The sequence below is a fragment of the Callionymus lyra genome, chromosome 14 (assembly GCF_982586985.1).
Source record: "Callionymus lyra chromosome 14, fCalLyr1.hap1.1, whole genome shotgun sequence".
NCBI classification, from domain to species: Eukaryota; Metazoa; Chordata; class Actinopteri; order Syngnathiformes; family Callionymidae; genus Callionymus; species Callionymus lyra.
Genome location: NC_141831.1, coordinates 17,796,485 through 17,824,470, shown reverse-complemented (window position 1 = coordinate 17,824,470; position 27,986 = coordinate 17,796,485). Strand labels below are relative to the sequence as shown.

Genomic DNA, 27,986 nt, shown 5'->3' with positions numbered 1-27,986 from the left:
CACTTAACATTTAAGTTTGTGGTAATTTATTAGGTTTCTGTAAATTAAAAGTTAGAAATAACGTTGCATATTATTTATTTCTGCATATAAGATCGAGAAGAACGTCTCCAGTTAACCCTCCATCTTGTTTGACATTTATCGCTAAATTATTCTAACTCAATTGGTCATTTCCTGTTTTTCCGCGCGACATCAACATTGAATGATGGGACATCAGCGCGTGACGTCCAGCTGGGTCGCATCTCTTCTGTCATGGATTTATTTATTTTAGTGTAGGACGGATCATGTGGACCCTCCTGGTCGCGCGGGGAGACCTCGGAGCGTCAGGTGCTCGTGGCTAATCATTGACAGGTTCCGAGCAGGGTTCACAGAGGGACCCGGAGAGGGGGGTCGAGTCCGGCAATGACAACATGACACGGTCCGGGTTCCTGCTCCTCCTGGTCCTGGTCCTCCTCTTCGGCCGTGGTGACCCGAAACCCAACGCGGGTCTGAAAACGTGGAGCCGCTTCAGCAGGCTTCCGTACCCGGGCGACAAAGCGTTCCTCTACGACACCTTCCCGCGGGACTTCATCTGGGCGGTGGGCACCGCGGCGTACCAGGTGGAGGGGGCGTTCGCCAAGGACGGGAAGGGTCCGTCCATCTGGGACACCTTCACCCGCGGGGGGAACCGGGTGGCGAAGGGCGACGTGGGCAGCGACTCCTACCACAACATCAACGCCGACATCCGGGCCATCCGTCTGCTCGGGGTCTCGCACTACCGCTTCTCGCTGTCCTGGGCCCGGATCTTCCCCAACGGGACCCGCGGGAGTCACAACGAGCTCGGGACCAGCTACTACCGGCGCCTGATCAAGAGGCTGAAGGACATCCGGGTGCAGCCGGTGGTGACCCTGTACCACTGGGACCTGCCGGAGCAGCTGCAGCGCAGCCTGGGAGGATGGAGCAGCCCGGACATGGTGGACGTGTTCCGGGACTACGCGGACTTCTGCTTCCAGACTTTCGGGAGTGACGTCAAGTTCTGGATCACCATCGACAACCCGTTCGTCGTGGCCCGGCACGGATACGGAACCGGGGTGGTCGCGCCCGGGATCAAGAACGACCCGAATCTGCCCTTCCGTGTGGGACACAATCTGTTGAAGGTTCGGATACTTTTTATTTAGTTTTTTTAAGTAGAAAAAAACTTGTATCGAAGTTGAAGGTTTGAATACTTTTTATTTAGTTTTTTTTAGTAGAAAAAAACTCGCATCAAAGTTGAAGGTTTGGATACTTTTTATTTAGTTTTTTTTAGCAGAAAAAAACTAATATCAAAGTTGAAGGTTTGGATACTTTTTATTTAGTTTTTTTTAGTAGAAAAAAACTTGTATCGAAGTTGAAGGTTTGGATACTTTTTATTTAGTTTTTTTAGTAGAAAAAAACTTCTATCGAAGTTGAAGGTTTGGATACTTTTTATTTAGTGTTTTTTAGTAGAAAAAAACTTGTATCGAAGTTGTAGGTTTGGATACTTTTTATTTAGTTTTTTTTAGTAGAAAAAAACTCATATCAAAGTGTATTAAATATATAATAAACACTTCAGAAATATTTTTAATTAAACTTCAAACCGCATGACAAATTATTTTTAATAAATAAATAATTAATTGAATATTAAATAGAAACGCAAAGCTAAAATAAAATGACTACATCATAAAGAAAAATTGAGGAAAACGTAAAGCTAAATAAAACTGCTTAATAATTTCAGGTTTGATGGAAAAGTGCATTAAAAATGTAGTTTATTGTTAATATAAATGCAAAAAAACGTAATAAAGCTACAGAGTTCTTTAAATATAAAAAGAAGAAACATGTTTAAACTCCGGTAACTTCAAACCGCATGACAAATTATTTTTTAGTAAATAAATAATTAAATACTAAATAGAAACTAAAAATGGCTAAATCGTAAAGAAATTGAGAAAAATTTAAAGGTAAATAAAACTGCTAAAATAATTCCAGGTCTTGTTTGATGAAAAGTGCATTAAAAATTGAGTTCATTGTTATTATAAATGGAAAAAAAAAACGTTATAAAGCTACAGAGTTCTTTAATTATACAATTATATATAATATATAATAGGTAGGTAGAACTTTATTGATCCCTCAGGAGGTCTCCTTAGGTAAATCGTTTTTTTTCAAATTATCCACAGCAAATACAGCAATTTTTCATAAAAAATAATCAAAATAAAATAAGAGCAAGAACAAAGAGAAATAAAGACAAAGAACAAGATGATACAATCTAAGTCTAAAGATAAAGATAAGGAACATGTAAAATCTAATATATAATATATATAAAGAAACATTGATAAATGCGACTTCTAAATCATTTTAAATTGAACTTTGATCTAATGGAAAGTTTATAAGAAATAAAATGTTTTACTTTTATACGTGTAAAAAGACCCCTATAAAGCAACCAAGCCATATAAATATAAAAATAAGAAAAAACAGAATCAAAAAAGGGAAACTAGTTGAAACACTAGAAAGTTTAAAAGGTGAAAGTTCATGCTTTTTAAACCTAGTCATTTCCAATACTACTCCATAATGCATTGCCACAATTGAAGCCTTTATATGAACTAAAAGTATTTATTTATTCTGCAATTTTGAAATTGAAATTATAGTTTAATATCCTTGTACAACTCTGGATCTAAAGTGATTGTTGTATTGAGATGAGGTTTAAGGTAAGGTAAGGTAAGGTAAAACGTTATTGATCTTTATTTATTGATATTGAAATTGTTTTTTTCCAATAGCCACAGAAAATACAGCAATTTTTCATAAAAAATAAATCAAAATAAAACAAGAACAAAGAGAAATAAAGAAAAAGAACAAGATGATACAATCTAAATGTAATCTGAATGTAAATGGTTGTCGAATTGAAAGTGTAAATGTAAATGTTTATTGATGAAGAGCATGTGTTCAGGCTCACGCCGCAGCCTGGCATCTGTACGACCGCGTCTACCGACCCGTGCAGCGCGGCCAGGTGTCCATGGCTCTGGCCTCTCACTGGATCAAGCCCAGCCAGCCGGGCATGGACGGCCTGAGGGACTGCCAGTGCTCCCTGGACCACGTCCTGGGCTGGTTCGCCCGACCCCTGTTCACGGACGGGGACTACCCGCCCTGCATGAAGGCCACGCTGGGGTCCCGGCTGCCCACCTTCACCCGGGAGGAGCGCGAGCAGGTGAAGGGCACGGCCGACTTCTTCGCTCTGTCCCACGGCGCCGCCCTGAGCTTCCAGCTCATCAACGACAGCCTGAAGTTCGGCCAGCAGGAGGATCTGGACCTGAGGATGCTGCTGTACTGGGTCAGCGCCGAGTACGACAAGCCGCCCATCTTCGTGGTGCAGAGCGGCTGGTAGGTTCCGTGGACACCTCTCTAGATACTTGTTGGTCCTCACGCACCGGCTCTCCTCACGCAGGTACGTCCTGGGGAACACCAAGACCGAGGACCCCAAACACATGTACTACCTCAAGAGGTTCATCTCTGAGGCGCTCAAGTGTGAGTCTCACCTTTCACCCACTTTGTTGACTTCAATAGTTTTATTTATTTCAACTAAGATGGAAACATTTCTTATTTTAAAATAAAACAAATAAAACTGCTAAATATTATAATAAATAAAAATGTCTTATTAAAGCTGCTTATAAAGAAAAATTGTTCTGACTAAAGCTTCCTAACACAACTATATCATAAAAAATAAAATAAAATCCCAGTTTCATAAAAATGATAAAAATATATAAAATCAATGCTTAATAAACTGTCTAAAATAGAAAAAACAATGTTAAATATAACTACTAAAACATAGCAACAATTGGAGAAAAGAGAAGCTTATTTAAACATCAAAATCCCCCCCAAGGTAGAGCAGTGCTTAATTAAAAAAAAAGCAAAATTATATTTTCATTGCTAAATAAAAAGGCTTAATCATAAAAAAATAGAAAAATAAATTTGCTTAATCATCAAAAAATAAAGACATTGCTTAAAAAAAGGTTAAAAAAAATAAAGAATGGAAAAACTTGCTAAAAAAATTAATTATAAAGAAAATTCTAAATACATTTGCTGAATAATTAATTAATAAAATCAATTAAACAATGCTGAATAAAACCGATGAATCCCCTTAATTAGATGCTAGATAAAAATAGGAAAGACATCTAAATGAAAACGTTAAATCATTATAAAAGAAAACGGATTCATTAAAAAAATATAGAAAAACATGGCTATAAAAGATAAATTATAAAAAAGTAAATAGAAAAACGATTCTAAAATACATTTGCTTATTCATGACAAAATGTTGAAAACATAAAAATAAACACATAAAAAAGCAAAATGATAAAAAAATAAAATATATATATATATATATATATATATATATATATATATATAGAAAAACATTGCTGAGAAAGATAAAATATAAAAATACATTTATAAAAATTAAACGGGTAAATGTGGATATTTTTTATGTATTTCTTCTTCATGTGTTTTTATTCACAGCTATCGTCATCGACGACGTGAACGTGATCGGCTACACAGCCTGGTCCCTGATCGACGGCTTCGAGTGGCACCGAGAGTACGGAATACGACGAGGACTTTACTACGTGAACTTCAACACGCCCGAGATGAAGAGAGAACCCAAGACCTCGGCCACGTTCTACAGGTGAGCAGCACGACTGGGAGTGGAAGCAGCGTCTGTGTGATCCTTAACTCTGCACAGAAACGTCATCCAGAGAAAAGGATTCCCGGAACTTCCGGAGCACCGGCCGGCTCAGGGGGTCTTCCCCTGTGACTTTGCCTGGGGGGTCTCCTCCAACTCCATCCAGGTCAGTGGAATTTGAAAGTGTCAGTCAGTAGGGATGTTGGACTCCAAAATCTAAACATTATGACCAGCGTTTTTTAACTGAATTTGCAGCATCGAGTCACTTTAAATCTTAAATATTAAGTTAAGTTAAGGTTTAGAGATCATTATATATAGATTTAAAAAGTAAATTTAGATTCAGAATTTTGTATTGTCAGTGTTGTAAAGATGGGGTTATTTTGTATTGAGTATTTGCACGTTCTGGAAGAAAAAAATGGCAAAATAAGCTGCTAAATAATAATGAAAAATAAATCATAAAAGGTAGAAAAATATTGCTAAAGAAAACTGGTAAATCATGAAAAACAAAAAGAAAAATATTGATAATTAAAACTATTAACTGATAAAGAATAGAAAAACAATGCAAAATAAAACTGGTAAATCATTAAAAATAAAGAAAAATATTGCTAAATGAAACTGCTAAATAAAAATGAATAGATAAACAACGCAAAATTAAACTGGTAAATAATGAAAAATAAAAAATAAATATTGCTGAATATAACTATTAACTAATAATGAATAGAAAAACAATGCAAAATAAAACTGCTTGATCATGAAAAAATAAAAATATTGCTAAATAAAAATGTTAAAGCATGAAAAATGAAGACAAATATTGCTAAATAAAACTATTAACTAATAATCAATAGAAAAAAAGGAAAATCAAACCGCTAAATCATTAAAAAATATATATATATATATTGCTAAATTAATAGAAAAACTATGCAAAATTAAACTGCTTAATAATGAAAAATAAAGAAAAATATTGCGAAATAAAACTGCTAAATCATGAATTTAAAAAATGTTGCTCAAAAAAACGATTAACTAGTAATGAATAGAAAAACAATGCAAAAATAAATCTGATGAATCATAATAAATAGAAATAAAAATGCTAATTTAAGATGAAAAACAGGAAAGGTTACAATATAAATTGTAGAAAAAAATAATTTTTGCTTCACAATCGTAGAAAAGTAGATGAACTTTGACCTCGTCGATCAAGTTGATGTGTCAGGATCATGTGTTTGAGCTCAACACTGTTCTAAGAGGAGATGCCGTGTCAGGTGGAGACCACCCCCAGCCAGTTCGCAGACTCCAGCGTGTATTTGTGGAACATCTCCAACAACGGCGAGCTCATCCGGCTGGACGGTCTGAGCGCTCCGCCTCTACGTCGGGCCGCTCAGTGCAACGACTACGTCACGGTGCAGCAGCAGGTGAGCGTCCGTCCTCCGTCGCCACCTGCTGGGGGGTCTCACCTGGCGGTCCGGGCTCCGCAGGTGGACGAGATCAAGGCGGTCGGCGTGACCCACTTCCATTTCTCCCTCAACTGGTCGGCCCTGGTGCCCAGCGGAGACGTGGCCCGGCCCAACACCACCCTGCTGGGCTACTACCGCTGCTTCACCCGCCAGCTGCTGCAGGCCAACGTCACGCCCGTGGTCACCCTGTGGCACCACACCCGCCTGGGCAGCAGCATGCCGGCGCCGCTGGACACCGTCAACCAGTGGCTCAACCAGTCAGTGACCCTCCTTCGTTCGCAGTGGTCCCTCCATTATTATTATTTAATTTGTTTTTAATTTAGGATGAATACAAGGTGTCATCCCTCTCAACAACCGTATCAGTAACAGTGGAGTGAAAAGGTCCTCTGATGCTTTGCCGCCCAGCCAACTGATCAAAGCTGTCAATTACTCTTATTACTCAATTACCTATTACTTGGTATGGCAACTTAGATGTAACATTTAAATATAGTATAGTAACAACCAGTCAGTCGTCATTAAATAGAGAAGTGTGTAGAAAGGCATCATGGGAGTTCGCTGTTTTGTTGGCACCATAAGTTAAGTGACTGAAGTAATTAGTAACTCCTACTTTGTATGGCTTTAAAAAAATCCTTAAAATTGCATTAAAAGACAAAAAATGTTGTGTTATCTCAGGGTTCACCTTGACCCAGAGACAACACAATGGATACCACAGGGCACATTTGTTTTCGTGTCTTCAGGTCACCTTGACCCTGAGATAATACTAGGGCTAAAGAAAAGATTTGTTTAAATCCAAAAAATATCTGTAATAAGAGAAAAATATTCGACTTAAAATAAGTTTTTTCTTGGGATTAAATGAATTAATTTAGACAGAATATCTATCCCATAATATTGCCCTATGCTTGAATCAAAAAAAGCTTTTTAATTATTTTCCATTTTTTAAAATTTGGTTTGATTGAAGTAACTTTCTTTAACTGAAGCATTTGTTTACTAAAGCAACATTTCTATAATTGAGTCGACGAGCGAACGCTTGTTCTATTCATGAAAATCCCGACGAAATTTTCCTCACTTTCTCTCCAGCGAGACGCCGCAAGCGTTCGCCGACTACGCCCGACTCTGCTACCGGGAGCTGGGGGATCACGTCAAGATGTGGATCACGCTCAACGAGCCCAACGACGAGATGGTGAGCTACCAGGAAGCCCACCAGATGCTGCGGGCGCACGCCCTGGCCTGGCACGCCTACGACCGCGAGTTCCGACACGTCCAGGGAGGACAGGTCAGTTCCAGAGACGCTCGAAACTCATCCCGCCGCTAACATGGTTGGACCTCTCAGGTCTCTCTGACTCTGCACATGGACTGGATGGAACCGGCCTTCTCGTTCAGGCGGGAAGACGTGGAGCCGGCCAAGAGGGTTCTGGATTTCCGCGTGGGCTGGTTTGCGGAGCCGATTTTCGGGAGCGGCGACTATCCTGCGTGCATGAGGAGCTGGCTGCGTCAGCTCAACTCCCTCGAGTACAAATTTATTTTTAAATAATGTATCTCAACAATAATGTAAGATATTTAATACACAAAACCAAAAAAATCGAATAATGTTGTTTAATTAATACTTTGACCTACTTACTTACTTATAAATGCAATAAGTTTGAGACATTCAAGATAACCGTAATTGAAGATAACCAAGTTGACGCTAGCGTGCTAATTGGTTGCTAACTAGACCAAAATGCCCACTAGTGTTTTCTCCTTTTCACTGCAGTATCTCTTTAGTAGTTTGCAAAAAAAATGTTTTAACAAAAAATATAATTAAAAAATTAACTAAATTTAACTTTATATGATATTCATTCTTAAGAAAATAACCATTTAGATGTTAGCATGCTAATTCTTTGCTAACTTCAACTAATGTTATGAAAGTCATACTATCTTATTTTTATAGCAGTATAATCACTTAAGAGTTTGCAATTATGTTTATTTAACTGAAAAGTCAAATAAACTTCAATTATTCATTCTATAAGTACTATTCAACGGAATACAACAATGTAGATGCTAGCATGCTAACTTGTTGCTAACTCGCTAATACTGCCCACTCTTGTAATAGGATCAAATGTATTGTTTGTATTGCAGTGTAATCTCTATAGAGTTAGCAATATTCTACTTTACTATAAACATCAATTCAACTTTAATCCAAAGGTTGTAAAATGCATTGTTCATCAATCATAGAAAACATTCAACAAATAATAATAAATGAAAATAATCGCTAAATAAAGCTGCTAAATGGTAATAATAAAAAACATTTCTAAGTAAAGCAAATAAAGCATAATACATTTAAAAAGCATTTCTAAATAAACTTAAATAAATATGAAATGTAATGACAAATATGAATTAAACTGATAAATCATTAAAAACCAGTAACTGGTTACACGTTACTGAACTGAAAATCTCAAGTATTTATTTTTTTATCATTTGTTCGTAACTAAGCAGTGGAAACGTAATGGCCTAAATTCGATCATGAAAGTAACCGTAATATTCTCCACAGCTTGCCGATCTTCAACGAGGAAGACAGACTTCTGGTGAAGGGCGCCTACGACTTTTTTGCCATCAGCCACTTCAGCACCAAACTCATCACTCACGCCAAAGAAGACTCGTGAGATAAAAAAAAACTTCATTTTCCGCAACAATAAAACACATTTTCAAACTGGGTCGTGTCCACAGGTACACATACACGGCTATGCTGGAGGTCCAGTACATGATCGACACCACGTGGATCATGTCCCCCAGACCCGTTGTGCCCTGGGGTCTCAGGAAAGCCCTCAACTGGGTGAGACCTCCAGTATTTAAGAGGACATTTACTCGCTTTTATGACCGAGTGACTGAGATTCATGTCCATGAAGGTGAAGGAGCACTACAGCAACGTTCCGGTCTACGTCATGGCTAACGGGGTCCAGGAAGACCCGGCCCGGTTCAAGGACAGTCTGAGGGTCTACTACCTGTACAACTACATCAACGAGGCCTTGAAAGGTGAGCTGAGCTGGTGTTTTTGTCTTTGCTGGGCTTAATTATTAGACAGTTATTTGGGTCACTGACCTGAACACACGAATAGAACACAAATACTCTTTGCACCGTGATTTAGATGCAGCGACACATCCATGCGTGGTTTAATAGTTCACCAGAAGTCTCAAGTGTGTTCCTTCGAATCCACACAAGATGCCTGGAAATCAATGGTCAGTGGTTTATTGATTATTACTGTTTGGAAACTGAGATTTTATTTTCTCTGAAGTAACAATAGCATCTGAATCCTGAGCTTCAAAACACTTCAGTCAAGTTTGCTTAGAAAATGTACCTGTAAACAAGTGAAAATGAGTGAAACACAAACTCTATGATTTATTTTTACTATTTTACCTATATGTCGGTCATGAATAAAATGCTGCTAATAAAGTGGTAAAAAGGTTTGGCGACCCCTGCTGTACACTAAGAAAAAAACATGAATAACCTGTTAATTACATATGCTAGAAATTGATATTAACTTACAAAATGAATAAAAGAGGGTTTAATGACTTTAATAATAATAAAAATCATAAAAAACATTACAAATATGTAGTTTTAATTGGGTGTTTAAACGGCAACTAATGTATTGATTTAAGTGTCTCTTAAATAGATATTAGACCTTTGCTGTCCTCATCAGTATGTATTTGTTTGCACAATACTCGCTTTTCATTAAAAAAATAAATAAAAATAAATATATATACAGTATATATATATATATATATATATATATATATATATATATATTAGAAAATGTGATATTAGATCCTCGCCCACTGAAACAGCTTCATTTTTTTGGAGATTTTTTACCACAAACATACCCGCTCTACTGTGATTGGTCAAGCATCAGGGTCTGTCACACGGTGTCATCAATCCCGGAAGTCTCCACCTCCAAGGGACTCGTTGTATCAACAAAGCGAGGCGTGATTATAGCTGGCTGGAGGAGGAGTGAAGCCATAACTACATCATCATTTACTCTGCTCTCGTTCGCTGAGATTTTTAGATGGGGGAGAACTTTATAAAGTCATTTTTATTTTTAAAGTGCCTTTTTCAATAACTTCAAAACATCGTCATGATGAGGTACTTACCGCATCTTGGAGAGGAAGACTTGAAATGTGAGCGAGTTGACTCTGGTGTTGCAGAATTTACAGACCACATGACTCTTGACAAAGTCCTAACTGCTTTTATTGGTTTTAAAACCAAAATATGTCCAAACGTCAGCTTTAAATGCTGCTGGAGTCGACTGTATCCTCTCATCCTCAGTCATTGCTGTATCTCATTGGATTTTATTGTTGTTTTAGCTGAGATAATGTTATTGTAAACTTGATAGTATATATATTAATCATTGAACCATAACAAGAACTATGATTTTTTTTTAAAAGATTTTAAGCAAAATAACGTTTTTTTTGGTGTTAAATATCGATGCGGTATTGTGAAAAAAATTGCAAAATATCCAATCGATATTTTCTTGCACCCCCACACACTATTCTCTTGCACCCCCACATACTATCAAACTATTTAAAATGTGTTTATACACATGTGTAGCGTAAAATGTGATGTTCAATCCGCAAATGCATATCATGGTCACTCTGTGCTTTCCTAGCGCACACCCTGGATGGAGTAAACCTGAAGGGCTACTTTGCGTACGCCTTGAGCGACCAAAGGGACCCGGAGTTCGGCATGTACGGCCAAGTCCACGAGGAGGTCATCATCAAGGCTTCTCTCTCCAACTACCGCAACATCATCCGGCACAACGGTTTCCCCCCACAGGGGGCGCCACAGCAGCAGTGTCCCATCGGGCCGCAGCCCTGCGTGGGCTGCAGGCCGCACGTCAACAGGCCTCTGGTGGGCTTCCTGACTCTGGTGGGGTCAGGGGTTCTGATCACTCTGGGCCTCATCATCTACTTCTCAACCAAGAGGCAGAAGGAGTGTTACTAGTTGAATGCATTAGAGATTATCTCCTGCCTGATGTTCTGAATAATACTGTAGTTGAACGCTAAAGAGAAACTTATTTAATGGTGGTTATTTAAATGTTTTTGTGGATCTGAACAGATTTTAAACTTCATGTTTCCAATATATAGTGTGTAAACGTGTCTGAACTCAAGGTCTGGGGCCAAAAATTGAAGTCGTTTAAAGTGGGAAGATTAATGTATATGTTGATATTGTGATCTATAAAGATGTCGGTGTTTAATGTAAGATTAAGAAACGGATCATCACGGATATATTTAAAGTATATTGAGCCTCCAAAAGTAAAATATTGAAATCAGACTGTTACGAATGGTTTAGTAAACATACATTTTGACAGCTAAAGAGTTTTTGTCCATTGTTTTGACAACCTTGGTGTGAAAAAAGAATCGTGAAATGTTTGACATTTTGTACCGTAATTAAAGCTTACATCTCAAATCTGCTTCAACACAATGTAACAAATGATTTATTGTTTGTTTTGATAGATAAACTGCGAATAATATTCCACCTTCGCCACCACGCTTGAGTCCAGTCAGAGCTAAAACATCATGGCGTCCAGGCCGTCCTCCATGAACTTCTTGTACATGGCCATGAACTTGGCGGTGAAGGCCTCCAGGTGGTAGATGGATTTGCTCCCGAGCTGCATCCGGTGTTCGTAAAAAGCGGCCATGTGTGCCACCTCTGTCTTCAGCTGTCCGTCGCAGTTGCTCAGCAGTTCTTTCACCAGACCCTGAGGAACGGTCAGGCCGTCAGTGACCAGCAGCAAAGGGAAGACAGAGCGGAGACGAACCTTCATGATGATCTCGGGAGGGATGCAGTGAGTCAGCAGTTCGTAGAGTCGAGCTCGCACCTCCAGCAGCCTGGAACAGAAGGGTGCGTTCAAATCCAAGTCGATTCTTTCACATGGTTGGATAGATTCTGAGCCAGGTTAAAACTACGGGCGTGTATTGGCGATCTGACACTATGAAAAATATTGTGATACTGTAATGAACAGGATTTATTTGTAGTACTGTTGAGTACTTGACTCTGGTGTTGCAGAATTTACAGACCACATGACTCTTGACGAAGTCAAAACTACTTTTATTTGTTTTGAAACCAAAACACCAGCTTTAAAAAGCTGATATTTGGACATACATATCATCTGTATCCTCTCATCCTCAGTCATATCTAGGATCTTGTAGGATTTTAATATTCCTTTAGCTTTAAAGGACCTTATAACTACTGCCATATTTTGGATGGACGTGTAATTGCAACACAGGAATAAACAAACTGGAAAAAATATTGCATTCTCTGAATGTATCGATATTATCTTGTATCCAAATTCTCAGCCAAGTAAAAACATGAAATTATGGGTTAATTATTTGCTAAGAAGATGAAGCTAACTGCTAACTTGATGAAATAGCTTTTGCTGTTTTTTCCCCCCCGGTCTGGAATATTACTTAATCAGTAGTCAACCATTAATTAAAACAAGTGTTTAAAAACTAAAGATCAAATTCTAGCAAAATTCTACCTCTACTAAAGTTCCCATCTTAAAAGAAAAAACTGTTATTCTATTAAAAAATAGAGAATTTAATACAAAGACTACAATAGAAAATGAAACTCTTTTACTTTAAGGACTATACTGACCTCTGTGGGCTCTGCTGACTGACGATGGCGTTTGCAGTTTCTCTCAGGTAAACTTCCCAGTCCGTTTCTGGAACTTCTTGGTCTGATGAGAACGGATACCTGCACACGGGCAACAAATAATAAATAAATAAAAATAATAAATAAAAAGAATACAGGGTGAAAGGGTCACGTACTGCTGCACTCTGCAAGCTTCGCTCATGAGAAGAGCTTTACGGAGATTCCGGCCCGACTTCTCGCTAATCCGCTTGGCCAGCTCCGGCGGGAGAGTCAGACCCTCTTTTTTGCAGACGGACGTGAGAATGCTGCAGACCTGTGAACACGAAGCTAGTTAGCGACTCAGATGCCGGGCGAAGGAGAGAAGCTGCGTTCGACCTCCTCGGTGCTGGGCAGAGGAACTCTGATGGCCAGACAACGGCTCCTGATCGGCCCGATGACTTTAGAGGTGGAGTTGGAGCAGAGGATCAGTCGGCACGTGGACATGTACTTCTCCATCGTCCGGCGCAAAGCATGCTGGGCATCCTTGGTGAGCTTGTCGACTTCCGTTAGCAGGACCACTGGAAAGATAGTACTGGCGATTAGGGGTGTGTATTGGCAAGAATCTGGCAATAAAATACAGGGTTGACGATATATCGTGATACTTTTGTACTTGACTCTGGTGTTGCAGAATTTACAGACCACATGACTCTTGATGAAATCATAACTGCTTTCATTAGTTTTGAAACTAGACTATGTCCTAACAACAGCTTTAAAAGCTACTGGAGTCGACTGTATCCTCTTGTTCTCAGTTATTGCGATAAGATTTCAAAATATGATTTGAACGCCAAAAAGCATAAAGTATTGTTTTATACAGTCGTGTACCGATGTTCTCCATGCATACGGTTGTGTGACAGCAGCTAGCTTTAAGAAAAACGTACCTTTAAACTCCCTCTGTGTGCTCGACTGGATCTGCTGGGACTGAGCCACAGTTTTGATCAGCTCCTGGATCACCACGCGGTCCTGGTTTCCTGCGTCACTGTTCGGGGAAAAGAGTCAACATCACATCATTAACACAACAACACTTTGAATCAACGTTTACCCTTGTGTCATCTCAGGGGTCAAGGCGACCCGGAGGTAAGAAAACAAATATGTTTTTAGTATCCCTCGTGTTGCCCCTGGGGTCAAGGTGAACGGTTTTCGGGCCTCCAGGTCACAGGATGTAAGGCAAGTTAAAGCTCACCTGGGGTTGACTTCTAAGTGGTAGTTGCTGGCGATGGTGTTGACCTCGATTTTCTTCTTAGAGGGCGCCTGACACACAAATGGAAAAGAAACCACATTCATTTCTGCTTCCTTTTCTCTCATCGTTTTAAACACGTTGGGTTATTTTAATGACCATTTATTTTGTCATAAATGGTTTGGAACTTGTTGAATAACTCGGCGTGACAAAGCCAAACAACCAGCTTCCTCTACCGTGTCCTGATCTTCTTCTTCTTCTTCTTCTTACCACAATGGTTTGATGCTCAATGCGAAGCTTCTCCACTCCAGCTCCGTACAGTTCCCTCAGCAAACACATGATGCGCGTCTTCTTTCCAGCACCTGACGGTCCATAGACCAGTAAATGTGGGAAATCACCACATTGCACCTAAAACAACGAGAGAGATTCAAGAGATTCAATGGATCAAGACTTATTTTAACGTGAAATGTGAAACAAAATCGAAATTGACGAATTAACAGACAAAGATCCAACATTTTTCTTGTTTTTAAGCTACTTTTATTCGTGATCATTTTATTTTTTTGTTTACAGGTCTTGCTTAGCGTTATGTTGTTATTGAGAACATCATTTAAAACAACTCATGCATTCATAATTCTATTAAAACAGTGTGTTATTGCAGTGTTGTTGTCTGTATGTTAGCTAAGCTAGCATAAACATTTAGCATCAACGTCGCAGTTATTTACCAAGTTCTTCAGCTGTGTCGCTTGTTCCTTGTGAAAGTCGAGTTTAGCGAGCGAGCTCGGCCTGTATTTGTCCACCCACAGACTCATCTTTAGACAAAATAAAAGATGTTTTCGTCCCTGTTGACGCTTGACAGTCGCCTGCAGCTGCAGCTAAACTCCCGCGAAAACTTCTCATGAGCTGGTTTCCGGTGACGCTACAGGAAGTGGAAAAGGACAAAACATGTTTAGCGTTTCTATAGAACCTAGAACTGCGCGTTTCATTTGCTGAGAAGGTAATAATGAATACGTTTATGAATATTTAACTTAACAACTTGAAGAGCGTCCTTTTTTAATGTTTTAAGTGTTTCACAAAATGTTCATGTTTCTGCATTTGCAAAAACAAACACCAAATACCTTAATTGTCCAAACATCTAGAATTGATCTTATTGTTAACATTTTCTAAACGAAATAAATAGACAATAATGATATACACATTAAAAATATGTATTTACATGTTAGTTTATCATATTTTGCTTTTTTTAGCTTGACCTAAAGTCTGAGACAGTCCCAAGTCTCAAGTAATAATTTATTAATTTATTAATTTATTGTATACAAGAAAACTAACTGTATATTCCAGGGGTCTATATACATGTGGCTCCTTCAGACATTGGATGTAGCTCCTGCAATTTAGAGTAAACAATAATAACAATAATGTGATCAAATATCACCCATTTAATTTATATTTATTCTATTATTTGAATAAGTTGCTGCTTCCTTTTTACGAGTATAGTTAGTTTCTTTACTGACATTTTAATGGAACTTTATTTAAAAAAAACAATTTCTCATAGAGTAAAGAGTCAAACTTTACTGGGTATTAGTTTCAAGTTTGAGGGAAACGATCCTAAATGGCAGAAATGTTGTCGACCCCTGGTCTATTGGAATACCACAAGAAAGGTTATCACCTTCAACTGTTCAGGATTATTTATGTTCTGACAGCAAAGGGATTTAGATGAAAGATCTTATAATCTCATGAAAGAATGCGATAAACACGTCCTGCAACATAAACAAGACTCAAAGTCACAGCAGCAAATTATCCCTGACGTTAAAGACATTATTGGGGACTTGTTTTTCGTCAAAAATGATAAGATTTAATCTTCATCTGTCTCTCTTCAGTCAGACACAGGTGGTGATGCGCTACTGTGACAGGAATCCTGCACATGGACAAGCGTGTCTCAGCAGGTCGACTCAGCATCTGTTGAAACGCATGTTTGAGTGAAATTCACGTGCAGCCTCCTACACAACTGACGTGTCACTGATGAACCATCAATGCTGAGTAAACTTTGCTGCTATCAATCAGAAAAAAGAGTCTAATGGAGGTATTATTTCTCATCTGTTCTAAAAATATACTTCTGAAATTGTGTTAAAATTTAATTTACAGAAAAACTATCAAGGATTTACTCCTATTCAGGAAGATAAATGAATGATAAATGACAATATAAGGATTTACTGTAACAGTTTGAAGCTCTATGGAGATTCTTGCACAATATATCTGTGGAAAAAACCCGAAATAAAGTAAGAATATTGAAATATTGACAATTCATTCATTCTCTTTAAACTACTTAAGTTAAAATCGTAAAATATTTGTCTTTTAAAAAATGCAAAAACTGCAGGCACAATTATAGAAATATAATTGGGGAAAAAAAGATGTTAAGAAGTAAATTGTAAGTAAATTTGGAAAGAATATTAAAAAAAAATACATTGATAAATATTTGAAAATCTAAATAATAAAAAAAAAGATGATAATTAAAAAAAACAACCAAATAAATAAAATGTTAGGTGAAAGAAGTTGGTTTTCTTATGATTGGTTTCAATTTTTTATCAATTAATGCCTGAACACATATACATTTTTAATTCAATATAAAAGGTTTTCTTACTATTCAAACAAAAAAATATTGTAAAATGTCATTTTTTGATTTAAAAGTCACTTCACGTCTCTAGAAAGCGACACCAACCTTGACCAGAACCACTACAAGACCCGGGGGGTCAACGGGCCCCATCAGGCTAAATGTTATCGTCAAGGTGAACATACAAAACAGAAAAATTCAATATTTGCTGGAAAAACTTGTGGAATTCCACAGTCGGACTAAAACTCTCCGAGTCCTCGTCTGTTTTTAAAGGTCAACGCCAGCGTTCGCTCGGTCAAAAAGGGGCAAAATGTAGCGGAAATAAAGACGTGTTTGGAAAATGACCTCATGTTCTGTTGAGGAATTTGCCCCGTGGGGTCAAAAGTCAGCGGCTTCTTGCAACTTTGTGCAGCAACGACAAGGACAGGATGAGAGGAGGAGACTCCCTCGCCCTCTCTCTCCCTCTCTCTCTCACACACACACACACACACAGATTTAAAATCAATCTGCAACATCTTATCACTCCTACATTTACACAACATAACTTAACATTCCTTGAACGCACACACACCTGCCTGTGGAACGACTTCTGCTGAGGTAATGTGGGTGGGGGGAGTTTCCTCTTCTTTTTTTTCCCCCTCCCCTCACAACCTTTCATACCTTTACAGTAGTCACACATTCAGCATTCCCACTCACCGGTTCCAGTCCCTGCTGTGAAAACAAGTCATCAAGCCCAGAAAAAACCCAGTGGTGAGTTGAAATCCTCTTTGTTTTCGGGAACAACTTTTTCATGTTTCAGTGAATCTCTCGCGACACCAGAACATTCAGGAGAGATTTGAATCTGAAACTTTAACTTAAATCTTTCGTTGACTCCAAACATCCAGAAGCTGCTGGATGAAGTAGCCGTGAAGGAAAAGGGTGTGTGGGCTTCCTCCCAAAATATCCAGGAGGAAAAAGCATGTTTGAGGCAAAATAATTTGTGACACGCAGAGAAAACTGAGTGTTAAAAAGCTTCTTAAAGTTACATCTTTGCGTTGTTTAATTGAACTTTTCTGCATGTTTTCAATAGTGTATCTTGAATCACAAGAGATCCTTAATTACGAAACGCCTAAATGGGAAAATAGTGTAAAACTACATTTAAAAGTGATGGAAATATATATAAAACTATTAAGTTAATAGATATATTTGTATAAATAGTAAAATTTGATAATAACTATAGCTTTGGAAATTTCAAATCTATTGATCAATTGTAATGAAAAAATGTGTATTCCTTCCTTGATTATGCAGTCATAATTATAAATTAAATATTGAATTAAAAGTGTTAATCTGATGAATATACATCATCATTTATTTCTTTCCTCCCACAGACTCGACTGAAGCTCCATCTGTTGAAAGGTGCCTGAACTGAAAAGGACCTAAGACGCTTCTCTGGTCACATATGAAGCTCCAGCAGGAGTTCGGATGCCCTTCCTGCCCCCCGGCAGAAGGTGTCCCGTTTGAATGACCTTTCCAGGTCAAGTCCAACCTCCAGCAGTAAACCATGTCTGAACCTGATCCTCTGCTGCTCACAGCTCCGGGCAACAGGGCCAGTCATGTTCAAAGTGTTGAAGTAATGATGGGGAGTAACTCCGCCTGTGACCCACCTGAGCCGCACCTGAGTGGACACGGTTCAGGAGATCCTGGGCCCGAACAGAGGGAGAACGATCAAGCAGAACTTGTCCAGACACAGGAGTCTTCTGAGAAGAAGAGCAGTAACTCTGAAGATCGGAGGATTGTGAAGCACAAACCCGGCGCCATCGTCTTCTGCGGCCATGAGGCGTTTGACCACGAGAGCTCAGACGGCGACCAGTCGTCCTCGTCCAGCAGGGACGGGCAAGAGGACGACGATTTCTCCGACAACATACAGTACAAGGAGTACGTGATGAGCCACCGCCGCAGAAATCTCAGCAGGAACAGGAAGTATGTGAGGAAAGTCCAGATGAATGGATCTCCAGTTTGGCAGAAACACACCAGGCATCTAGAAGAAGAAGCAGCAGCAGCAGCACAGAAGAACCTGAAGCAGGTACAACTCCGACTCCTTTTTAGAATCAGTTCTCAAACATTCTGGAGAATCTAGTGAGGTAACAATAATGAATTGAATTGTTCTATCTAGCAACAGGAACCTTCTGACCAATCAGTTTGTTTTCATTATCCAGGGCCCCTCCTCTTTCTGGGGTCGACTAACCTGCAGAACTTTGTTTCATTAAATGACCAAAATAGACAGAGTTTCCACCAAATTCTTTTTTTTTTCAACTTTACTCTAAAAAAAGGCCTAGGCAAAGTGAGGCCCTGGGTCCACATACAACTCACTGAATCTTATTTTGTGGTCCTCATAATAACAATATCACTTACTAATTTACACTTTGATTTTGTATTTTTTTTATATTATTTATTTCTAGTTTCTAAATATGACAATAGGGCTTTAGTTTTAGGACTTATATCCTCTACTTTTGTCATTTATTTTAGTATTTATTGCCCTTAAAACATTTTAAATTCATATTTTTAAAAGGTTCTTTAATATCATATAAAAAAAGTTATATGAAATAATGATTATTGGAATATTTCGATTTTTTACAATAATTTTATATTGTCTTCGTCTTCGTTTTTGCTCAAGGGCCCCTCACACCGGTGTTTAAAATGTGGCCCCTGAGGGAAATTGAATTGCCCACCACTGCCAGTAAATGTCTGAACATTAGATTAGATTAGATTGACTTTAAAAATCAAAGTATGTGCAGATAATTTAAAATAAATCTATGAATACCTCAACCTTAGAGAAGCTTTTATATTTGCTTAGATCCTTTCTTTTATAAAGCTTACGTCTTTCCAGCCCTGAAAAAGTTAAGCTACACTTGACCTTCCTTGTAAAAATCAAACTTAATTCAGACAACTGGATCATCTTGTCAAAAAAACATGGTTTTGTATTTCACTTAAAATACATACTTATGTAGTAAATATATTTTAAAAATATTGAATTAAAAATATATAGTAATTACTTTTCCATACGTTGTTGAGTTTTTATCTGACCAAGCGATCTTCAACTTCTCCTTGTCAAAGCAGAAGAAAACATTTTTATTAGTATTTTTTTATCGCATTTAGTTGTTGTTTTTTGGAGTCGCTGCAGGAGTCGTCACATTGGGATTTCCCTCAGTCAATCTTTTTCAAACTGACCACCTGCAAACCCCTTCATTGTTTCCATAAACTTCCTCTTTCAACTTCCTCTTCTCCTCCTTCCTATACGTACCTCTCTGCGGTGCCCACCCGCCTCAGCATTTTTTTTAACTTCTTGTCACCACCTTAGGCTGCTACTTTAATTCTGCTTTCAATTCACGTCAACACTTTTGTGTTTAGGGTGTTTCATCCTCCTGTGTTTATGTTCCTCTGCTCGCTCCATTTCCTTCTACATCCCAAAACATTCACTTGGAAGCTGCAGCAACAAAGACAGAAAATATCTCCATTTGCTGTGAAACATCATTAATTACTGAAGGATCTATTAATAAACAAAACTTTATTTAAACATTTTAACAAGTTGCTAAAATGATGGCTCCCAAGACATTCTTGATTCAGAGTGAAAATAGAGAATAAAGATAGATTACGTGCTCCAGTTTAGCTTTATGAAGATTTCGATGAAATTGAATGGATTTCGATTTTTTTTTTTAAACAAATCGGACATATTTCCTCATTCGTTAATTATAAAAGAGCTAAATCATACCGTCAGAAACCTGCAATATTCAACTTGAACACTAGAGAGCAGCATTGTTAAATCTACCATTCTTTCAGTGTCAAGTCAATGAACTAGAATAATATTAAGTTAATTAATCATCCTGATTAGAAATGAAATATTGCTACGGCAGGTGTTGAGAGTTTCTCTTGTGCCCGGAAAAAAATAACAGATTTAAATCTCAATTTAAATGTTTATATAAAAATAGTCTTATAAAAACACAATTAAACGCTTTAACCAAGTGTAGCATGAAGACATGTGTCTCTCATTTGGAAAATTTTTATCACCCTTTTTCCTTCACTTCGTTCACCGTAAACTACAAAGGTAGCGTTTTGGTTAATATTTTACTCAAAAATACGTAAGTATGAGTAAAATGAAAGTTTTGAATTTACTTTAAAAGTACTTTAATTTAAAAAAAAATTATAAAATCAAATAATAGATCATGGCATGTGTGGATTAAGGATTATTGGAGGGACTTTATTAAAATAAGGTGCAACAATCAGTAAACGTGTGTGTCATGTGTGTTTGTGTGTGCATTATGGCAGCAGCACACACACCTGTCAGAGTGACCCAGAGTCACCGACACATTCACACCGAAGTCTGCGAGCGCCAGGCCTGATATGAAAGCCTTTCTTCTCCTTGTGTTGCACTTTCAAAGACCCTCTCTGACCTGCTTTGTTGTTTTTTTATCTTAAACTTGTTCTAAATAAATGCCGCGACACAACATTTACACCTTCATATACAATATATATATAATATTCCTGTATATAGACTGACTGTATACCATGTTTAGTGGCATATTTTTTTTATCAAATTTCTGAAGTTGGTGTAAAGTGTACCCCCCTAAAAAGTGTTAGTAAATACAAACTATTTTCGACACTCTTTACAGGCCGTGATGTATCACGACAGCATCCTTCCCTCGGCGCCGGTTGTCGAATAATGAAGCGATCTTCAGTGGACGTATTAAAAAGCTTCTTCCTCTGAGGAGAATCTAGTTAACTTTTCATGAGCATCGAGTGCGTCGTTTTGAAATATGCATCCTATGATGTGAGTCCACCCTCCAGTGTGTGTGTGTGTGTGTGTGTGTGTGTGTGTGTGTGTGTGTGTGTGTGTGTGTGTGTGTGTGTGTGTGTTTCCTCTGAATAACCTCCCACATGCTGCCTCCGCCTGTGAGGGTAAAAATAGCGCCCTGGTGCTCACAGACGGCGTTCTGTGCTCTGGAGTGGAGGGGTCTCGTGGGGGGGGGGCTCCAACACACAGGAAGTGTGTTTACCATCGAGCCCCTCGCTGCAGATCATTTGGTCAACATGATGGGTTTTTGGAATGGGGAGCGGACAGAGGGGTGTGTTTGTGCGAGCGTGTGTGTGGGCGGGTGGGAGGCTCCTCGCCGGTGTGAGTAAGTCACTGAGTGGGCTGCCTTTGGACTCTAGGGCTCCTCAAAGGGCCCCAATGTGCTGCTATCAGCCTGTGGGACTGCGGGGTTTGGCAGGCCCGGTCCAGAGACAAAGCAGTTTGTTCATTTTCCTGAGCGACCGGCGAACAAGTGTCTCAGTCACGCCGCGTGACCGAAAAGGGTGTGGAGCCGACGGGAGGCATAAGCCGGCGGTTGTGTCTTCATAATGCTTTTTCCAAAAGAGCCTTAAAAGTGTGTTCTTGTTCTGACAACTTTTCTTAGAAGGCCAATCTATCAATATCTAAGCACTGACGCCACTAATGCTATGACTTGAATCAGAATCTGAAATGTTTATTGTCAATATTGACAAATGATGTTGTGGTTTGCAATAAATGATTCATTTAATAAAAGAAAAGAAAGTAAATAAGTAAAATATAATGCATTTGAATACGTGACTTGCTCATTAAAGTTGGAATATAAAAGTGTAATAATTAAAATGAAATTAAATAATACATGAAAATTAAATGATTCAATAACTGAAGTGTTTATCATTAGTTTAGAATGGATGGATGGATGGATGGATGGATGGATGGATGGATGGATGGATGGATTCTGGAGATCTTTGGGAAATTGGTATTCCAGTTCACAGCAGACACAGACGATAGATTCATAAAAACAATAATAAGAACAAAGTGCAAATAATAAGAACAAATTTCAAATATAAAGAACATATATCAAAGGAAGTAACACAAATAAAAGGATATGAAGATCAACATAGAATAACATTCACTCCACTCCTGCCCCCAGACTCAGAATTAAACAGCCTAATAGCCCGAGGAAGGAATGAGTCCCTATTAGTGTTGTATCTGGGGAGGCGCATTCGTGCACTCCATCTGCTTCTCTTATGTTTATGTAGTCCCATAATGCACTGCAACAGTTGCAGTAGGTCTTATAAAATTTGTACCTAAGAGTACTGTAATCGTTTTGGCCGAAATCTTTGTAAATGGAATTTGCGTCTTAAGGACTTACGGACCACATAATATGACTTTGTAGGCCTTTAATGGCCCCCAGCCCTTGAGTTTTTAGATATTACTTATGTTACTTTTTTTTGCAGCTCCATGTTTCCCACTGCCTTCAGATTATATAATAAAAATAATATAATGTTGTTGTTTATGACTCCCTGCTCCAACTTCTGTACTTCTGCAGTGAAAAGTGTAATTGTTTCTTGTTCTTGAGATTTTTTTAATATATTTACAATTGTCTATATTTCTTTTTATATATTAAATCTCTTGTTTTTGTTTATCCGGTATGTGTACTGTATGTTTAATCTAATGTGTATTTTTTTCAAATCTCTTGTGCTGTGGTAACTAAACTTTCCCAACTGTAGGAAATCCAAAGGAATGTCTTATCTTATCTTAGATAAAACATAATTCTGTCCTGAATATTAAGATAAATATGTCGGTGTAAGAGGTGATGAAAGATAAAGATAAAGATGAATCATGTATCAGCCGGTCAGAGAATAGTTTTTGACAGTTTGAAGCTGTTACGTTAAATTTCAAGTATAAAATATTCAATATTATAGTGTTATAGTGTTTTGTTTGTGTTGTCCAGGCTGACGCGTGCGACTCCATGATCGTGTTGATGAACAAACTGGATCAACTCAGAGACGAGGTCCCTGAAAGCAAAACTCCTTCCCAAGCAGACTTGACAAAGAAGAGCATCCAGGTGAGTCATATTTATTCATATTATAGAAGTTCTTATATGTTTAGTTTTGTCACTGTAGTATTACTCCGCGAGTCACTGTAGTATTACTCCGCGAGTCACTGTAGTATTACTCCGCGAGTCACTGTAGTATTATCCTGCCAGTCACTGTAGTATTACTCCGCAAGGCAGTAAAGTATTACTCCACGAGTCACTGTAGTATTATTTCAGAGTCACTGTAGTATTACGCTGCGTGGCACTCAAGTATTACGCCTTGTAGCGTAATACTACGAAACCGCGCTATATTTATTTTGTTATAAGTAGAATAAACACGTATATATGAATGCAATCGTTTTACTTGTCGTTTGTTTAAACAATCTTTCACAAAAGCTTGTGACTCGTCGAGCACGAATATATTGTTGAGAAATGAACGCGGAGCAGAAAAAAAACAACCTGTCATAGATTTTTCTAGCGTTTATGATTTGATCTCCGTGTTCCCATTAAAGCGTGCAGACGATGAGACGGCTGGTGTTCATGATCCATAAAAGAACATATGACAGTTGAATAATGCCACACGCAGACAGTCTTCCACATATTTCCAGGCGTGTGCTGCCAGCCTCGCTCTAGTTAACTAGTGGAAGATTAATTCCAGTAATGGTGGTGATGGTGGTGATGGTGGTGATGTTCTCCTGCCTGGGGTTTTACCAGCGTCTCCAGTCTCACTCCGATCTGCCTGAAGAGCCGTGAAGCAACACGGATAGTAAGTGCTGAGGTCACACCAGCTCGGCATTTTTTTAAACGCTCTCTTCACGTGTTTGGTGGAGGAAGAACGAGGGTCTCCGTCTTCGTTCTCTGCTCGCTGGGAATTCCAGCCTCATTATCCTCACCAAGTGTAAATCTAAGTAACCTCAAAGTGCTCTTAAAGCAACAGCCCAGAACGTCAGGAATTCTATTAAAAGCCTGCGTTTAATCAGGATAATCTCAATCAAACTGTCTGGAAAGTCTGGAGATGCATTGTAAAACTTTTCCCACTCACTTTCTCCGTCGAGTATTTTCATGTAACACTGAAGGGAGCTTAATTTGCCGGCAGGGTGGTCTTCTGTTTCGGCAACGCTCGCTGAAGAGCAGACGTGTCGGATCTTAGAGTTATCGTGGAAGTTTGTCCGTCGTTTTCAACACGTGCGAACAAGATGTTGGGTTTTTAATTTTTTGAATTGATTGACGCAAGTTCTTCTGAGCTTTGACCTGAACATGGAGCCAGTTGAAGTTTTTAATTATGAGGTTTATGTATTAATTATGGTTTTACTTACTGACCTAAAACCGATTATACGTGGTACACAGTGCTCAAATATGGCTAAACTACCAAGCCGCACTGTGAGTAACTGAGAAGTATTACTCCGCGAGTCACTGTAATATTATTCTGTGAGTCACTGAAGTATTACTCTGTGAGTCACTGAAGTATTACTCTAAGTAACTGAAGTATTACTCTGCATTAGTCACTAAAGAATTGCTCGGCAAGTCACTGTAATATTACTCTGTGAGTCACTGAAGTTTTACTCTGAGTCACTGAAGTATTACTCTGCAAGTCACTGTAATATTACTCTGTGAGTCACTGAAGTATTACTCTGCATGAGTCACTAATGTATTACTCCGCAAGTCCCTGTAATATTACTCTGTGTGTCACTGAAGTTTTACTCTGAATGAGTCACTGAAGTGTTATTCTGAGTCAGTGAAGTATTACTCTGCAAGTCCCTGTAATATTACTCTGTGAGTCACTGAAGTTTTACTCTGAATGAGTCACTGAAGTGTTACTCTTAGTCACTGAAGTATTACTCTGCAAGTAACTGTAATATTACTCTGTGAGTCACTGAAGTATTACTCTGCATGAGTCACTAAAGTGTTACTCTGAATCACTGGAGTATTATTCTGCAAGTCAGTGTCGTATTACTCTGTGAGTCACTGAAGTATTACTCCGCAAGTCCCTGTAATATTACTCTGTGAGTCACTGAAGTTTTACTCTGAATGAATCACTGAAGTGTTACTCTGAGTCACTGAAGTATTACTCTGCAAGTCACTGTAATATTACTCTGTGATTCACTGAAGTATTACTCTGCATGAGTCACTGAAGTGTTGCTCTGAATCACTTAAGTATTATTCTGCAAGTCACTGTCGTATTACTCTGTGAGTCACTGTAGTACTACATCGCTAGCTATTGTTTCAGATCCAACGTTGACCTTCATAACTGGATTAATATAAACATACAAATAACCGCTAGATTTTCAAACCCGCAATACGTAACTTTTCAACATTATTATTATTATTTTTTATATATTCTATTTTTATTTTAAACAGTCTTGACTAATAGACTTTTTTGAAGCTACCTGGAAGCGAAAGCAAGAAAGTAAACACATGTTTTCTAAACAAAGTTCATGCAGTATTTGGCAAAACAGGTTCAATGACATTGAATCTACACTGTTTTGACACTGGGGGGAGCCAGAAACAATTTATTCAATACTACATATTGCAGTTTTAACAACTTTTATACCAATCGAGCATTTTAAAAGACTTTTTTAAAATTGACTATATTGATGATTTAAAAAGAGACACAAAAACTATGCTTCTCACAGTAACGGTAACAATAAATAAAAATAATTAAAACAACAGCAATGTGTTTAGAAACATCCAAAGTTTTAGAGATTTCATCAAAGTCTTACCCTAAAGAAACGTCACACAAAAGCTAAATAAATATATCCACAGAAACATCTGTAACAATGATCTCGACAAAAACATGTTTTTATAGTCACCGTCATGGATCGTTCATCGTTGAAAAACTTTCTTTTCATTCCAGAAATATAATCTCGAGTGTTCAGGGAAACTACCCACAGTTGATTGGAAAACTATTCTCAGCGGTGCTTGTGTGAAGTCAAGAGCAGGAAACACACAACCGGATCTTTTCACTGAAGCGAACAGTAGTTGAATTGTGAGTTCAGGGGGGGGGAAAAATCGGACTTTCCCGCCTTAAAACTGAGCGGAACTTTTAGAATGAGGGAACGTTATCAGCTCTGACAGTTACAGTCCAACACACAAGGTCACTGAAGGACACGAAGCTTACGAGAAGACCATGATGTTGAAACTCTTTTGCTGGAAACTAAATGAAACATGAACGATCAGTATTTTTTTTCAAGCCAGGGAAAAAAGTCTTTAATAGGATAAAAATATACCGTATTTTACTATAAGTCGCACCGGAGTACAAGTCGCACCAGCCATAAAATGCATAAAAAAGAGGGAAAAAACATATATAAGTCGCACTGGAGTATAAGTCGCATTTTTGGCGGAAATTATTTTGATAAAATCCAACACCAAGAACAGACATGTCATCTTGAAAGGCAATTTAAAATAAAAATAGAATAGAGACAACAACAGGCTGAATAATTGTACGGTATGCTAATGTTACATGACACAACTGAGAACGTGCCTGGTATGTTAACATAACATATTAAGAGTTATTCAGATAACTTTAGCATAAATAACATGCTAAGAAGTTTACCAAACCATCCGTGTAACTCCAAATAACTCAAATCCAATGAAATCTTCATCCTCGGTGTTACTTTTAAACAACTCCGCTAACTCCGGAGGTAGAAGATGCGGCGCTTCCTCTTCTACGTCGAAATTATCAACTCAGGCCTACAGCGCCCTCTTGCGGTTTAGTGTGAAAATAACATGTGAAATGATATACCGGTAATAATGTGTTAATAATTTCACACATAAGTCGCTCCAGAGTATAAGTCGCACCCCCGGCCAAACTATGAAAAAAACTGCGACTTATAGTCCGGAAAATACGGTAGTATTGTTATATTTCTAATTATTTTATACATTACTGTTTTTTAAAACGTGAACTTTAGGGAAAATAAAGATAAAAGAATAACGATCAATCAATTAATTTTTGGTGTTTTTTGTGATTTTAAGGCATAAGTCTCATCTGACACCCGTTCGCTCTGCTTTACCCAGGACAAGCCTTTGGACCCGGGGCCGGAGCAGGGGTCCGCTAGAGGTCCAGACAAACCTGAGCCCCTCGCCAGACGACGGTCGCGACCCTTGACCCGGAGCAGGCCACTGACCCGCTCGTCTCTGTCGTCTCCACACTTCACCGCGCGACGGGCGAAGGTAAGAGAGACGTCTGTCACTTCCAATTGATTGACAGGTCGAAGCATCCGGTGACCCCCCGTCCTCCCCCAGTCCCTCCTCCTCCACCTCCTCCTCAGACCTCAAGCTTTCGTTTCTGTTTCGGCCTCAGCTTCTTATAGAACGGGTGACGTTCTGTCACTTCATTTTTTTTCAGTTTCCCTGAAGGGCTAAATTTAGTCTGGAGTCATTCTCCTCCCTCTGTCTGGGCTTCTGTCCACTCCGCATGTTCTCTGCCGCTGTGTCAGGACGTGGAGGAGGAAGAGAAAAGGCGAGGAGGCAGCGCTGCTGTGTTCAGCATGACGCAGGGTCACCTTTCTCCCCCGTCAGCACTGCGGCAACAGCAGCCAGAGACTCAGAGAGACCAGCTTCAGAGCAAGAGTCTTTTATTTGAAACCATTCATGAGGTTTT

General features: G+C 38.6%; 3 protein-coding genes across 3 annotated transcripts in view; 2 read left to right on the top strand and 1 right to left on the bottom strand.

The window, feature by feature from the left end:
- Positions 1-80: 80 nt before the first annotated feature.
- kl (klotho) lies at positions 81-11,452 on the top strand. The gene is made up of 13 exons (XM_087807108.1): positions 81-1,133; positions 2,933-3,363; positions 3,428-3,507; positions 4,495-4,657; positions 4,715-4,820; positions 5,911-6,060; positions 6,124-6,359; positions 7,180-7,375; positions 7,433-7,611; positions 8,630-8,737; positions 8,806-8,911; positions 8,985-9,111; positions 10,739-11,452. The coding sequence occupies exons 1-13, from the start codon at positions 408-410 to the stop codon at positions 11,071-11,073; spliced, it is 2,943 nt and encodes a 980-aa protein (XP_087663234.1). The 5' UTR covers positions 81-407; the 3' UTR covers positions 11,074-11,452.
- A 97-nt stretch (positions 11,453-11,549) lies between these two features.
- rfc3 (replication factor C (activator 1) 3) lies at positions 11,550-14,813 on the bottom strand. Its single transcript, XM_087807109.1, has 9 exons — positions 14,659-14,813; positions 14,207-14,344; positions 13,943-14,010; positions 13,641-13,738; positions 13,099-13,280; positions 12,900-13,036; positions 12,727-12,825; positions 11,891-11,960; positions 11,550-11,830 (listed from the first exon to the last, which is right to left on the bottom strand). Exons 1-9 carry the CDS (start codon positions 14,743-14,745, stop codon positions 11,639-11,641), a joined length of 1,071 nt encoding a protein of 356 aa, XP_087663235.1. The 5' UTR covers positions 14,746-14,813; the 3' UTR covers positions 11,550-11,638.
- A 3,250-nt stretch (positions 14,814-18,063) lies between these two features.
- LOC148066238 (stAR-related lipid transfer protein 13-like) overlaps positions 18,064-27,986 on the top strand; it is a 54,754-nt gene continuing 44,831 nt past the window's right edge. The window contains exons 1-3 of the mRNA XM_087806991.1: positions 18,064-18,603; positions 23,303-23,416; positions 27,401-27,556. Coding sequence (XP_087663117.1) covers positions 18,082-18,603; positions 23,303-23,416; positions 27,401-27,556 — 792 coding nt within the window. The 5' untranslated portion in view covers positions 18,064-18,081. The remainder of the gene's footprint in view (positions 18,604-23,302; positions 23,417-27,400; positions 27,557-27,986) is intronic.